This window comes from Crocodylus siamensis, chromosome 4 (assembly GCF_052110815.1).
Source record: "Crocodylus siamensis isolate JL-2025a chromosome 4, ASM5211081v1, whole genome shotgun sequence".
Lineage (NCBI taxonomy): Eukaryota > Metazoa > Chordata > Crocodylia > Crocodylidae > Crocodylus > Crocodylus siamensis.
This window is the reverse complement of record NC_143398.1, coordinates 120726903-120742000: the sequence shown is the minus strand read 5'-3', so window position 1 is coordinate 120742000 and position 15098 is coordinate 120726903. Positions and strand designations below refer to the sequence as shown.

At 40.9% G+C, this 15098-nt stretch overlaps 1 protein-coding gene across 1 annotated transcript in view; it reads right to left on the bottom strand.

The window, feature by feature from the left end:
• Window positions 1-15098, bottom strand: part of PDE3A (phosphodiesterase 3A) — a 399551-nt gene that overhangs the window by 50579 nt on the left and 333874 nt on the right. The window contains exons 7-9 of the mRNA XM_090043568.1: window positions 7131-7219; window positions 5365-5534; window positions 3871-4008 (exon numbers count right to left, since the gene is read on the bottom strand). Coding sequence (XP_089899694.1) covers window positions 3871-4008; window positions 5365-5534; window positions 7131-7219 — 397 coding nt within the window. The remainder of the gene's footprint in view (window positions 1-3870; window positions 4009-5364; window positions 5535-7130; window positions 7220-15098) is intronic.

Genomic DNA, 15098 nt, shown 5'->3' with positions numbered 1-15098 from the left:
TAGATAGAGATGAAAACCCCAGTGTCCTATGTATAGGAACCCTGAAGTCTAAGCCCCCAAGATAATATTAAAACAAATAAGTGAGAGATGAGAATGCTAGTTATAGCAGAAGATATGGGAAACCCAGCAAACACTTACAGAAAGGTCTGGCTAATGAAGCAGTTGCTACAGCACTTTCTGCACATGGCCATGCTCAAGTTAGGTGAATTTCTGGCCATCATGAATTCCAGAGATTAGAGATTGCCACCAAACATGCCTTGACTTTGGACCTCAAAGTTTATATTCTGGATGACTTATAAAAAAGGCATCATTTAACCAATAGCAGACCTTAGGTGGAGACTTCTCATACTTTCTTTTTCATATTGTCTTTGCACAGATTTATACTGGTGATGATGATGGGGATGGGAAATACTTTTTAAGCTGGCTGTGAAGGACTTCCCAGGGGCCTATTCACACTTACAGAAATACAGGTTCTCTCAGTCTCGACACTCCAGATTTTCCTAGAATCTGACTCCTAGCCACAATTCCCACCTTTTTAATTAATTTCAGGTTTAACAACAGTAGATAGGGAGACAGTGCCAGTTCAAGCTATGTTTCTCTTTTCAAGCTCCATTTCCCCACTTTTTCTAAAGTGCTTCCTCCCCTACAGGTAAGGCTATTAAAGGAGATGAAAGTGCAAATTAAGATGTTAGCTAGCATTGTAGCTGGTTGTGAAGCAGCAGTCTCAATTTGAGAACTTTGCTGTTCCATTCTCATACGAAATTTTTCTCTGAATGTCGTACTATCACTGTTAGAGATTTGCCAGCAATGTATTTAAGTGTTTTTCACTGTACTTAGCAAGAATGATTTTTATGGCTGCAGTTTTGTGGGGTCTTTTTTATATAATGTCTAAATCAATTTAACATTCCAAAAATAAGAAACAGACATCTCAAGCAGTTTTAAACATGCTAAGCCAGCATTTGCTTTCTAAACTGGGCACTCTCCTGGAGGCACATGTCAACTCCTCTTTGCTCTGCTTAATACATTTCACATTGAGGTATACAAAGTTAATTTACCACCTTTATTTTCCTTCCTTTGTATCTTTGAAAAAGGAGAAAGAATTGCAGGTGTAATGGTGGAAAGTAGAGAATAAATCACTAATGCTTTTGATTTCTTGTGTTCGGTCCACCTCAAGGAACTTAAAGTTATACTGGCAGCCGATAACGTCAGAAAACTAATCAGTTAAAAAAATTGTGATTTCATTTAATTTATTCACCTTTCTCCCTAAGAAAATTCTGTCTTATAATCTAATTTTAGAACTTCTCCCTGTCTTGGGTCACCCATTTACATTAATCTAAATCACTGACATCCAAAATATTGAATGATGAAACTGCAAATAAAGATTTTTTTATAGCTTTCATTTTGGGTCTTTGAATATCACATTAGGGCTGCACGAAGTGTCAGGTGCTGATTCGATTTGGGGGAGATTTGGCCCGATTCAGCAGCTGAATTTCCAAATCCAAATCAAATTAGGGGACAAATTAAAAGGTCCAAATCAATTTGAAGCTTTCTGAATCAATTTGGAAAAGCTTCGTAAAGCTTTGGCGATGTGGGCAGTCCCCACTGGCTGCAGAAATGAGCTGGACCTGTACTCCATGCTGGCAAGTAGGGGGCAGGGGAGGGGGAACTGAAGGAGGGGAGGGAGACCATGGGAGGACCCCTGCCAGGCCCCAACCCCTGTCTGCTCCCTCAGCCCCCACCATGGCTGCTCACCCACCCCAGATCCTGGTTATTTAAAAAAAATGCCCCTACTCACTGGCTGCTGTGATCCCCGCTGCCCCCCTGCCTGGCAGGAGCTGGTGAGTTCGGGCTTTTGTTTGTTTGTTTTTAAGAGCCGGGAGCTGGGGCAGAAGGAGCAGCCATGGGGGGGGTGGTTGGGAGAGAGGACGGGGTCGGAGGGATTGTGACAGAGCCCCCCCCACACAGCGTGAGGTAATGGGGGCAGTGGGGATTACCTCCCCACCAGCCTGGCAGCAGCCGGTGACTGTGGGCTTTTTTTTCCCCCAAAGAGCAGAGGCTGGGCGGGACGGGCTGGGAGAGCAGGCGAGGGATGGGGCCTGTGTGATTTGGAGATTCGGCAGCAGCCAAATCTCTCAATCAGATTCGGCCAAATTGATTTGGGACAGCGATTTGAACCACTGAATTAAATCACTGTCCCCGGAATCTGAAGTGAATACTAGATGCTTCGCACTGGCCTAGTCATCATGTCCCATTACTTGGATTTTACCGGGAGACAATTTTTCATCAGATGGCTTAGGAAGTGTCTAATGTAGCAACACCTTCATATGCATTATTTAAAAAATGTGTACTTGTGCCCAAGTGACTCAATATTTGTAGTAGAAACAGGGGAAATAAAACAAAGTGGCAGCGGGGGCGACAGAGTGTCTGAGAAATGGGGACAGATGGGGGAAAAGTTGATGGGATGTAGTTAATTCCATATATTCCATATTAAGAATTACTAAAACACCTATAAAACACAAATGTATAACCAAGAGAGATTTGCGGGGGACTGATTTGTTGGGCCTTCCCTAGAGAACTTGTTTAGGCATAGTTAATAAATTAGTAATTTCTTGTTTTCACTGTATGTTCTTTATTTTTATATAGAATTCCTATCATTGTTGCAAAAAATGCCAAAAAAATTGAATCAAATCTATGTTCATGTCCGACACATTGCAGGGACTTCTAAATATTCACTGCTGTTCTTCTGGCCTTAGAAGACACCTGAAATATTCACAAGCTTGTTAAATGGCAAGGTAGAATCTGAAGTTGCCGACTAGATGGTAGCTCTCAGCATAAATCCAAATGTCTTACTGAATTCAAGCTGTAACTTTGCTGGTTGTCTTTTGAATGATCTGCATGTTGCTTAATAATTTTCAACCACCAAGGTGCCAAGATTTCATGTAACATTAATCAGCATTTGTTACAGTGAGGTCTGCATAGCACATTAACCTCTTTAATTTGTGTGTGTTAAGTTCACTGCCTCTCAGTAGCCTCCTGCACGTCACTACACATTGCCTTGTAAAGGGATACTCTATCAGGCAGAACCCAATTTGCTTCTTGAGGATTTGTCCTGAACAGAAATTGCACGTTTCTTTTTTTTTTTATGAGCCATAGTCCTTCTAACCAGAGAAGGTGGCTGATTAACTTGTGCCATCAAGAAGTGAACAACAGAGGAGAAAATTCAAACCAAGAAAGTGGTTGTTGAAGTGATGGCAGCCATGCTACATAAATAAAAATTGCATAGTACCTTATTTTACTTATGGCAGCAAATAAAAAGTTGGCAGTTGAAAAGAAACCTTAGGAGGCTCTCTTCCTTTCTTTTAATACATGGGATTAGAAAAATTTTCTGGCAAAGTGCTTACTTTTTAAAAGTAAGGTATCATAAAAGGAGCAGGATATACCTTCCCCCCCACATCAACCTTACTTTCTTGCATGGCAATATAAAAGAGAACCATGCTGCAAAGTTTCTGGGTCACTTGCAGCAATCTTAAAGTGATAGCAGTAACTCCTGCATTTGGGAAGCCCACAGTGTTAGATTCTCATAAATCCTCACTGAAGATACAGCAACCCAATATGTACATGCCTACTTTACTTTGAAAAAATAGGCTGTGATAGGGACAGAAAATGATTTTTTAATGGAAGCAGGTTCAAGCTATTCTTTTTGAGTTGTGTGGAAGGATTTCATGATTCCTAAGGCTCAGTGACTTAGAAGGGCCATGGGCCCACCCTATTGTTAAAGCTCAAGTTTTGTCTGTATCCATCTCTATATCTATACACAGTATAAGGTGCAGGCACAGGCTATCTGTCTGTAAAAAGGAACACACTTCTTACCTGGCTGAGGATTCGACCACATTTCTTCCCTATTTTTTCCACCAAATCAAAGATTGGGAAGTTCCAACTGTTCAGTTGCTCCATTAAGGGATCTAAATTGTCCATGATGAGAGGCTCTGGAGCAAGAATAGGCTTATCCTGCACCAAGAATCAGAAAAAATGCTGGATAATAAACCTAAGAAAAGTCTAACTAATACAATAAAAGTCTATAAATCTAGGGCTGAATTAACTAATGCAAGTTAACTGGTGAAAGCGAATGCTTCCTTATTGAACTTACAACAGAGTTACACCCTGACTTTAGCCACCTTTCTTCATACTTTTTTTAAAACTAGAATTGATTGCAAATATTGAAAATGAAATATCAGGAACTGAATGTTAAAACTACATCAAGGTTACCCACCTTCCTTGTAAAACTTAGATCAACACAGGAAAAAAAACATCACCTTTTACTTCTCCCTCATGACCTGTTCTAAAATAACAGGATTAAGGCAACAAATTCCCAACTAAAATTACAGCATGTAGATATGAGTAAGAAAGCTCACTTTGATGATGGTTACAATAACAGAAACAAGCCAGCAGCAATAATAAATCTTTTCCCTGCCCTTCTCAAGCAGACATGCTAAAAAAAATTTAAAAAATCACATATCTTTTCTTTCTCCCTAGCCCCACCACACCCTGGTTATCTCCTCCTTTCCCCATCTATTCATTTTCATTCTCTCTCCACTCCTCACTTTCAAGTAATGGGTCAGGAAAACAAAATGCCAAAATACCTCAATTTCTTCCTCCTGGTATGTCCAACCCTGACCTGACAACTGAAATGAAAAGGAATGGCAAAAGAGTCCCTGTCTCATGGGATTTTTGTTTTATTTTCATTGCATAAAGGGGCTCTGAAAATCTGAATAGATATTCAAAAAGTGTTGCTTGTTCTCATTTATAGCCAAACCAACCAAGTCCAGTAGTCTTTTAAAGACAACTGTCAATATTTACCACGCAGTGGTATCCACATAGTTAGAAGAAATCAATAACTAATATCATATAGCACCTTTTGGCAAATGCATATGCTAACCAAGGTTATATGGTTAACCAGGTTGTTTAAAGTTTGATATGGCTAATCACAGACACAATGCATTAACAGGACACACAAGATTATATCTATTCCTTATAATCAGTTTTCTTTACAGATAACACATGGGCCAAAAATTTCAAAAATTAGTGCTAAAGTTAGGTGTATAAAATTGATATTGAGGCATCAAAATAAGTAGCTTCATTATCACAAGTGCTGGACTCTCAATAGCTTCCACTAGCTTTCAATAGCTAGTTCATGCTTTTGAACATCAAACTGCTTATGAAGATGCATAAGAACGAAGTCTAGACCCTAATTTAATGCAATTATGTATTAAGATCTTGGCCCAGTCTTTTAGACTGCCATATTCTTTTCTTAGTATCTCTAAGTTTATTTTAACACAGTATGCAAGTATTGCTTAAATAAGCTACCTCAGGTGGCAATAAAGGGTGCAATATGATGGCCTCAGGTGCATATGTCCTGCAGACAGAGCCCTTCTGTGTCTGTTCTTTGGAGCAATCTGTCTCATCGTCGTTTTGTACGATGTCACTGCTGTCACTGTTGTTGGTTTCGTAGTCAGAGGTGGCTTGAGCTGGATCATCTATAATCACAACCCCCATTGCTTGTGAGAACAGTAAGAATTGTACTCTTTGACCCGCTGAGTCACACTCTGACTCAGCTATGCATATGTTGTTTAAGTAGGTTTGAAATTTATCCTGACACTTTGTCCAGTGACCTTAAAAAATGTAGCCCAGCAGGGTGAGAAACCGGAACCAGAGTGAAGAGTGGACCATTAATAGGACAGGCCAGGTTAAGTAAGATAGATGGAGAAGAAGAAAGATGTAATATTTACATTTTTTTTCACTTTTAAACTGAGTTACTGTAGAGATTTTTTTTTTCAAATCACCCTGGCTTTGTATTTTGTACTACAAGTAGTGTATCTTTACCAGATATATTACACTATGGGTCTGAACCAAAACTCAGCCCTTAATGTGGCTCATACTGTGAGCCCCAGCTTCCTATACATGAGGCAGATTTTACGTTTCTGAGGAGATAGAAAACCCATGCACATTCTGCTTTCCAGAACCTCAGCCAAAAGCACATTCTGAGGTGTAGGTTACATGGAGGAATGTTAGCTATATTATATAAAGAAATATTAGATGCTATAGCAAAAATTGGAAATGAAAGACTATATTCAAATCCAGAAATGTTTTTCTGGTTTAAAATGCATATTTAATGTTTTCTAAGAGCCCATTTTATCACAGCCAGAAGAACATCAGAATTAAATTAAATTCAGGACAGCAACTTCTATAGTTTGTGCCTTACTGGATTATTTACACTTTGAATTGGGTTAGAACAGAAAATAAAATGCTAACTAATGTACAGTTTCTAGTTGCCTGATACAAAATGGCGATCAATACACAATTGCCTTAGTGAGGCTTTTGTTATATTATCTGGATGATAAATTAGTATGTAATTACCAATGGTCACATAATCCTCTTCAGCAAAAACAGTCCAGAGGAGGTGGCCAGGTGTCAGTGAAATTCAGGCAATTAAACTTGTAGGATTTCTCTAGATTGCTTGGTTTGGAAAGGGGGAATGAGGTTTGTATCTACACAGAACACTGGATCTCAGAGAAATCAGTCACAAGCACAGGGCAGCTTTGTGTGGCTCCCAGGACAGCTGCAGTCGTCACCTCCCATATATTTATCATTTGCTTGATGAAGATTTAATGGAGCTGGGCACTGCTAAACCTGGAAACTGCCCTTAAAGAGGGATTTCCTGGTTTATGGTGCCAACCTGCTGTACCTTGTGCCTGTCAGGAGCCAAAAGTGACTTGGGTTTTCATGACTTAAGAAACATTAACGATTCCACAGAAATCTCAAAGAATCCATGAGGGTGGAGGTGATATGTTTCTACCCAGCCCCCTTTCATTTAAAGATCTCTGGACGGACCCAAAGAGACTGATTAAGAAACTGACACCCCTTGACATCTACTTCTGTCCCTGGGAAAGAGGGGGGGGCTTAAGGAAATGGCTTTGGTCTGGTATTGCTATTGATATAAAAAGGAAGTATAAAAGTCATTCTTGTGGTCTCAAACACATACATTTTCTATGTAAAGAGAGACAGGAGCATCTACGCGCTCCATCAACATCTCTTATATTTTAGAAGGAAGAACTATTTTGAGTCAGAATTACCTGTTCTGTTCAGAGCGTGTATTGTTGTTCCATCACCTTGATCCAGTGTCGCATTGCCAGAATCTCTCTGGTTATATGGTCTGCCACAGCTGAAACAAGTACCAAAGAGCATGTCAAAAATCAAAGAATCATGTAATTGAGCAAGGAAAAATCTTGTACTCTGCTGCTAAAACAGGATTATACTCTGCAAAAGGATCTATGGTACTTTGTTCAGTCCTAGGACAGATTCACAGGGATGCTCTGACGTTTTGTTTCATGACAGTAATGTAAACAGTCGCCATAAAACTTGGGTTGACTAGATAAATCAGAGTTATTGCTGGTTTATGTTGCCAGACTGTTACAAAGAAGCTGGAACATAGGCTAAATTTGATTGATGGGGGAGATTTTAAACATTTTTCCAAATCTATAGTATAAAAATGCAAGTTTAATATACAGCAAAATTACACGTTAGAAGTTAATTCAGAAAGAGTAAGAGGAAAATTTACCAGGAACCAGAGTAGTCTTAAATGACTGAAGTCAAATGAATCTAAAATGGTTAGAGGATTTCTCCCTCCTGCCTTTTTCTAGAGATACACATATCTTTTTAAAGTAAAGTAAAAAAATATCATTCCTTCAGTGGCAATACACCAAGATGTTTTGCACAATTTGTCATAGGAACAACTGGTGCTCAAATAGTTAAATAAGTGTGAAAGGAGAGGACAGAGTATGCTTCCTAATCCCTAAAGAGTGGAAAAAAGAAAAACAATGACACAGAGGCCTTTTCAGATATTAACTTCACCTGATAACCTTTTAAGTGTGAGGACACAGATTATGATGAATCCCAACATTATAATTGGTATCATCATGCTGAAAAAACAGTATAAGTACTGAACTGTTACCAAACCCTTAAATGCTTTACTGAACTTGAGCTAGAATAAACCTACTGTATCTACCTTGTTTAGAAATTCAGCAATCTTAAAAGTGAAATGTACCAAGGTAGTATGATGTACCCATGTTACACTGTGTCTCGTTTTCCCTTACCTCAGTGTCTTTAATTATCGTTTCCTTCAATATTGGTTCTTATTTAGGTCAGACTAATAGGATTTTAGTTTATCAGATCACCTTCCTACTGCAATTGCTGATGTCTGTGGTCATTAATCAGTGACTTGCCTAAAACCACATTGAAAGCTTGTGGCAGAGAATTCAACACATCTTTTGATCCTAGGTGAATTCCTAACTTCAGGGTCAATTTTCCTCCATTTATGCAGGACAGAGGTCTATTTTTACTCAAGAAAAATAACTTACCTTAAGTTATTTTTCTTGAGTAAAAATAGACCTCTGCCCTGCATAAATGGATGACTTCTACAGCAATGGAGATGTGCAATACTTTTTGCAGTGGAGATGGCTAATGAATGATTTTTACAGCAATGGAGATGTCCAATACTTTTTCCAAGCTTTTCCTGTCCTAGCTTCTTGCATAAGCACAACATGTTTAGCAGCTGAACAGCAGTCCTACAAAATTACAAGATTTATACTAGTTATTTAACACAGTTGGAATCTATGCTAGGAATCAACTTTTGCATGGATTCCACTGCACTGAAGAGGAACTGATTGAAATCCAAGCCCTGGTGGTTGAATAAGGTTAATAATAATAATTAGCAGCATGTTCTGCAGCTCCATGCACCTCACATGGTTGACTGGCTCTGAAGAGATTTAAAAAAAAAATCTGGATCCATTTCCATGCAAAATGCAAGCACATATGTATTATTATACATAAACTCCAAAGTAAACACACATATATCTTTTAAATTTATAAACAAGACCAAACCATCTGTTACCACAAATTCTTTTTTTCATTATTTCTTTGTCCTGGATGTTCCATAACTTCATCAAAACAGAAGCAAGCTATGAAGAGAAGCTTTGGCTGGCGGTATGTCATGAGATCTTTCCCAATAGCAATAGTGAGAGAACAAGCATGTCTATGTATTGATCCCCCTGCTTGTCTCCTCCAAAATAATGCATTGTGCTTATATGCTACATACAAATTACTATCTTAAAACCATTAGAGAATTTGCAAAATTGACCAGTCCAATCAAAGAGTGCCAGTTTAAACTTGTTTCAGCATCCCTCTATATACAAGATCATGAAATTAATGGCAGCACTAGAACACACAATATTTTTATTAGAAGACTCTTGTTCCATTCAGTTCACAGGCTAGATGGTGATCATTTAATTAATAGTTACCAAATGTTTCATTTTACCTTCATTATTCAATGTGTGGCTTTATCTACTTTTCAAACGCTGTTGTGGAAACAAAATTATTAAATTTCCTCACAGCCTTCTCTGCAATGTTTCACAAATACCCCTAAAATGTCAAGGCATCATGGGCAGATCTTAAATTTTGAAAAGTGGGAAGCAGAAGGTGAGGTGCATCATCACATATGAAACAACACATCTTTTTTCCAGATTAAAAAAAAAAAACTAGAATATTTACTGGGCCTAAGGTTGTAATATTCAGTTTAAGATTAAAGCAAAACAAATAAAACTTCACTGAAATGAATTAAAAATAATCTGTAGGACTGTGAAAGGGACTGCAGGACTGTAAAATAGGCACTTCATTATCAAGAGCAGCTAACAGACAGCACAATTGCAAAACACAGGATAGCTTGACTGGTGAACTATCAAGACCATTAAAAAGAAAAGAGTCATTAACATCTGTGGAATGAAGAGTTTAGAAGGGATCAGGTAGATTATAATTAGCTATGAAGTCAATTGACTCTCAGCACTGACTGGAGTAGAAATGTTGCTGCTGCTGCTGCTGGCAGGCAGTTGGTTTTAAACTTCGGGTGGACCAGGAATCAAAGGGGGTGCAAGTATACTAGTGGACCCTTCCTGGGTCTGCCCCTGGAAGGCATTATCTCCATTTACATAATATAGTATCTTGTGCTATCAAAAAACAATTCCCACTGAGGTATGATAAGATAGTATGACAGAAAAACCTATACCCTCAGTAGCATTCAACTGCTTTTACCATAAGGCTATTCCATATCTTCCTTGCCTTGTTCATTATATCCCTTTCAATTTTCCTGACAAATTAAGCAGAGGCTCTGTAGAAAGCAGCTTCCTACAGAACTCTGACTCATCTCTGGAGCAGGTTCATCCCTAAAACTGAACCAGGTAGGCAATGTCCTCTGGAGAAAACAGGACATGATTTAAGGGTGGTATCATAATGCTTATACAGATGAGGGCCTAATTAAGGTAATGGAAACTACTTCAGTTGAAGGATTTCTCACCTTCTTAAACACTGTTTTGTGCATGTCCTTTCACAGTATATACAATCTTTAAAATATTCATCTGTTGCTCTTTCCCCCTTACCCCCATGCAAAATTTCCAAGGTTGTAATTGGAGGTATGCCCATTCAGCAACCCTTGCAGAGCCAGCAGACCAAGCCACTTAAGGGAACCCACCCCTGCCCCAGCCCTGGCACAATCTGTGGGCAAGGCAAGAGCCCCCAAGGGGACACCTGCCTGCCTGTACACTAATGCCAGGAGCCTGGGCAACAAGCAGGAGGAGCTCGTCCTCCTGCTCAGTGCAAAGAATTATGACGTCATTGGGATAACGGAGACCTGGTGGGACTCCACCCATGACTGGACCACAAGTATAGAGGGCTATACCCTGTACAGGAGGGATCGTGTTGACAAAAGGGGCAGGAGTGTAGCTCTCTATGTTCAGGAAAGCTACATGTCCCTGCAAGCTGATGCTGGCGACTGGCATGGACAGCTAGAGACCCTCTGGGTAAAAATTCGTGGGGAATACGGCACAGGGGACACAACGGTGGGAGTCTACTACAGACCTCCCACTCAAAGTCCTGAGCTTGACCAGGAGTTCGCTTGGGAACTGACTGAGGCTGCTTGCTCCAGGACCTTGGCTGTCATGGGTGACTTCAATTACCCGGACATCTCGTGGGAAGATTGCTCAGCTAAATCTGAGCGGTCGCAAAGCTTTCTCTGGTGCGTGGATGACCTCTACCTGACTCAAGAAGTCTATGGGCCAACGAGAGGCAAAGCGCTGCTCGACCTGGTACTGGCTACGGGGGACGACCTAATCGGCGACCTAGTGATCGATGGGAAACTGGGTGACAGCGACCACGAGCTGATCACCTTCACCATCTGCCATAAAGCTGGCAAGTCAGTCAGCAACACAGAAGTCCTTGACTTCAGAAAAGCAGACTTTGACAAGCTCAAAACGCTTGTCGGTCAGGCCCTTAGGGACCATGACCCCAGGGAGATGGGAGTTCAAGAAGAGTGGTTGCTTCTCAAGGAAGCGATCCTCAATGCACAAGCTAAATCTATTCCAACACGGAGGTAAGGCAGCAAGAAGGCACAGCAGCCATCCTGGCTCTCTAGGGACCTAGCGGACCTCCTGCGGCTAAAAAGGAAAGCCTGCAAAGGATGGAGGATGGGATTCACCTCCAAGGAGGATTATTCTGCACTGGTCTGGTTCTGCAGGGAGCAAACCATGAAAGCCAAGGCTGCAACTGAACTCCAACTAGCTTCAAGCATCAAGGACAACAAAAAGTCCCTTTTCAGATATGTGGGGAGCCGGAGGAAAAGCAAGGGCAGTGTTGGACCCCTGCTAAACCAGATGGGGCAACTGACAACTGACGCCCAGGAAAAAGACAACCTATTAAATAGGTACTTTGCGTCAGTCTTCCATCAGTCCCATGGGACGCCCATGCCTGCTGTGGGACAGGGAGATCCGGGTGATGGGGATCCCCTACCTTCCATAAATGCTGACCTCGTGAAAGAACACCTTGAGAAGCTGGATACCTTCAAGTCAGCTGGCCCTGACAACCTGCACCCCAGGGTACTCAAGGAGCTGGTGAGAGTCATAGCCCAGCCCCTGGCACGGATCTTTGAAAACTCCTGGCACTCTGGTGTAGTGCCTGAAGACTGGAAGAAGGCCAATGTAGTGCCGATCTTCAAGAAAGGGAGGAGAGTGGATCCGGCTAATTACAGGCCCATTAGCCTGACTTCTATCCGGGGGAAGATCTTAGAAAAGTTTAAGGAGGCCATCCTTGATGGACTGGCCCAGGCTAACATCCTAAGGGATAGCCAGTACGGGTTTGTTGCGGGTAGGTCTTGTTTGACCAATCTCATTTCCTTCTATGACCAGGTGACCTATCACCTGGATGAGGGAGAAGAGATTGATGTCATATATCTTGACTTCAAAAAAGCTTTTGATCTGGTATCCCATGATCACCTCTTGGCCAAACTGCCAGTGGTGGCCTTGGCTCCACCACGATCCGCTGGCTGGGAAATTGGCTCTGTGGTCAGACCCAGAGGGTTGTAATTGATGGCAGTCACTCATTGTGGTGCCCTGTGACCAGTGGGGTCCCTCAAGGCTCTGTCCTTGGACCCATACTGTTCAACATCTTCATTAATGATGTGGACATTGGAGTCAGGAGTGGACTGGCCAAGTTCGCCGATGACACCAAACTTTGGGGCAAAGCATCCACGCCAGAAGATAGGCAGGTGATCCAGGCTGACCTAGACAAGCTCAGCAAATGGGCAGACAAGAACCTAATGGTGTTTAACACCAAAAAATGCAAGGTTCTCCACCTTGGGAGGAAAAACCTGCAGCATCCTTATAGGCTCGGCAGTGCTACGTTGCATAGCACTACAGAAGAAAGAGACTTGGGGGTCATCATTGACCACAAGATGAACATGAGCCTGCAGTGCGATGCTGCAGCTAATAAAGCGACCAAAAGGCTGGCTTGCATCCATAGATGCTTCTCGAGCAAATCCCGGGACGTCATTCTCCCCTTGTACTCGGCCTTGGTGAGGCCGCAGCTGGAGTACTGTGTCCAGTTTTGGGCTCCACAATTCAAAAAGGATGTGGAGAAGCTTGAGAGAGTCCAGAGGAGAGCCACGCGCATGATCAGAGGTCAGGAAAACAGATCTTACGATGATAAGCTGAGAGCCATGGGACTCTTTAGCCTGGAAAAGCGCAGGCGCAGGGGTGATCTGATGGCCACCTATAAGTTTATCAGGGGTGACCACCAGGATCTGGGGGAACGTTTGTTCACCAAAGTGCCCCAAGGGATGACTAGGTCAAACGGTCACAAACTCCTGCAAGACCGTTTTTGGCTGGACGTAAGGAAGAATTTCTTTACTGTCCGAGCCCCCAAGGGCTGGAACAGTCTGCCAGTGGAGGTGGTTCAAGCACCTACATTGAACACCTTCAAGAGTAAATTGGATGCTTATCTTGCTGGGCTCCTATGACCCCAGCTGACTTCCTGCCCTTTGGGCAGGGGGCTGGACTCGATGATCTCCTGAGGTCCCTTCCAGCCCTGATGTCTATGAAATCTATGAAACATTGTTTAAGGACCTTTACATTCATTTCATAGACTTATGCCAGTTATGACCTATGACATAAGTGATATCAATGGAAGGGTATTATCTCAGGTGGTCCAGCACTAGTGAGGAGTAAGACAAGCACCCTGCCAGTGTCTTCATAGAATTTTGTTGACATAAATGAATTGTAAGACTTAGTCTGATATCATAAATGGCCAATAATTTACATAATAAATATCCAAGTTTGAGAAAAGATATTTCCATTGCCAATTACATTCACTTCTCCATCTCCCTTGCTTTAAATGCTCCCCCCAGCCCCCGCAAGCATGGACAAAAAAAACAAACCTAAGGATGTTACTGATCTCATACTACCAATCTAACACATTGGATGGGAGTGATATCCTGGTCCCAATGAAGTCAATAATTAGCACTGAAATTTGAACATTTCAGACCACAATTCTGTTGAGCAAACTAAAATCCTTATCTTTAATCCCTCCTATCCAACTTTACATTCAGTAGACTCTATAAAAATAATGAAAACAGAATGAACTGAAAATCACATGAAAGTTAGACAAAAAACAAGGAAGGTTCCAAGAAAGAATAAACAAGTACTTTGGCACAGAGATAGCACATGCAACATTCTCTCAACTGAAAGGGAAAATTGTCTCTCCCAATTAATACCAGGTTAGAAAAATTTCATTGATAAGACCAAAATGAGCTATTTGAGGTATATAACCATCTTCATGGCAGTCTAGAACAGGATTTCCATACTCCACATCAAGATACTGACATTTTCCACTATTCAATATTGGCTACATACTGTAGAATTCGTTAATTGAGTTTAATTTTAACTTTGCCTTTTTTTGGTAAGTTAGCTTTGCTTCCAGGTGTTGACTGCTCATCATATAAGAGCAAACAGTTTCTAAGAGCTTTTCAAAGCATATTACTAGCTCATTTTATAGTATTATTCAGCAGCAGCAACAGACCACTTCATTGCAATTTACTTCCATAAAGTAATCACTACTGTCATTAGTCCACATATTTGCCTCTAACACTGCAAAGATAAAATCTACTGAGTCAAAGCCAACAGTAGTAGAGATTCTTATTTAATGATATACATTGGTACAAACTCTTAACTAGACACAGTAGAATGTCAGCTATATGTATAATATAGTGTAGAAATTATGGGTTTTTTTAAATGGTATGGCAAGGGGCTAAACACAAATGACAAAACTATAAAATGTGTCTAAGATAAGAGACTAGAACTCGGAAGATTCCATCTGAATTTCAATTACAATCATGGATATGAAATATTTTTGCTTTTCCCTGCATCAGAAACAACAACCAGGCCAATAACTGGCCAGGGGTTTTCAAAATCCTAGTGCCATATGTAAAGCATACAGTCTGAAAAACTGGAATGCAGAAAAAGAAATACAGCTCATTAAAATGAAAATCCAGAATGGGATCCAGAATGCCACAGAAAATTAATTACGACTTGGATTATATGCTTGACCTTGGTAAAAACTGTAAATGGCTTGACCTTTAAAAGCAATGACTTCCTTGTATGTACACAATTACTAGTATACCCTGAACTGCTTTAATGTGATGACAATCCAATCAGTATACTGTACTG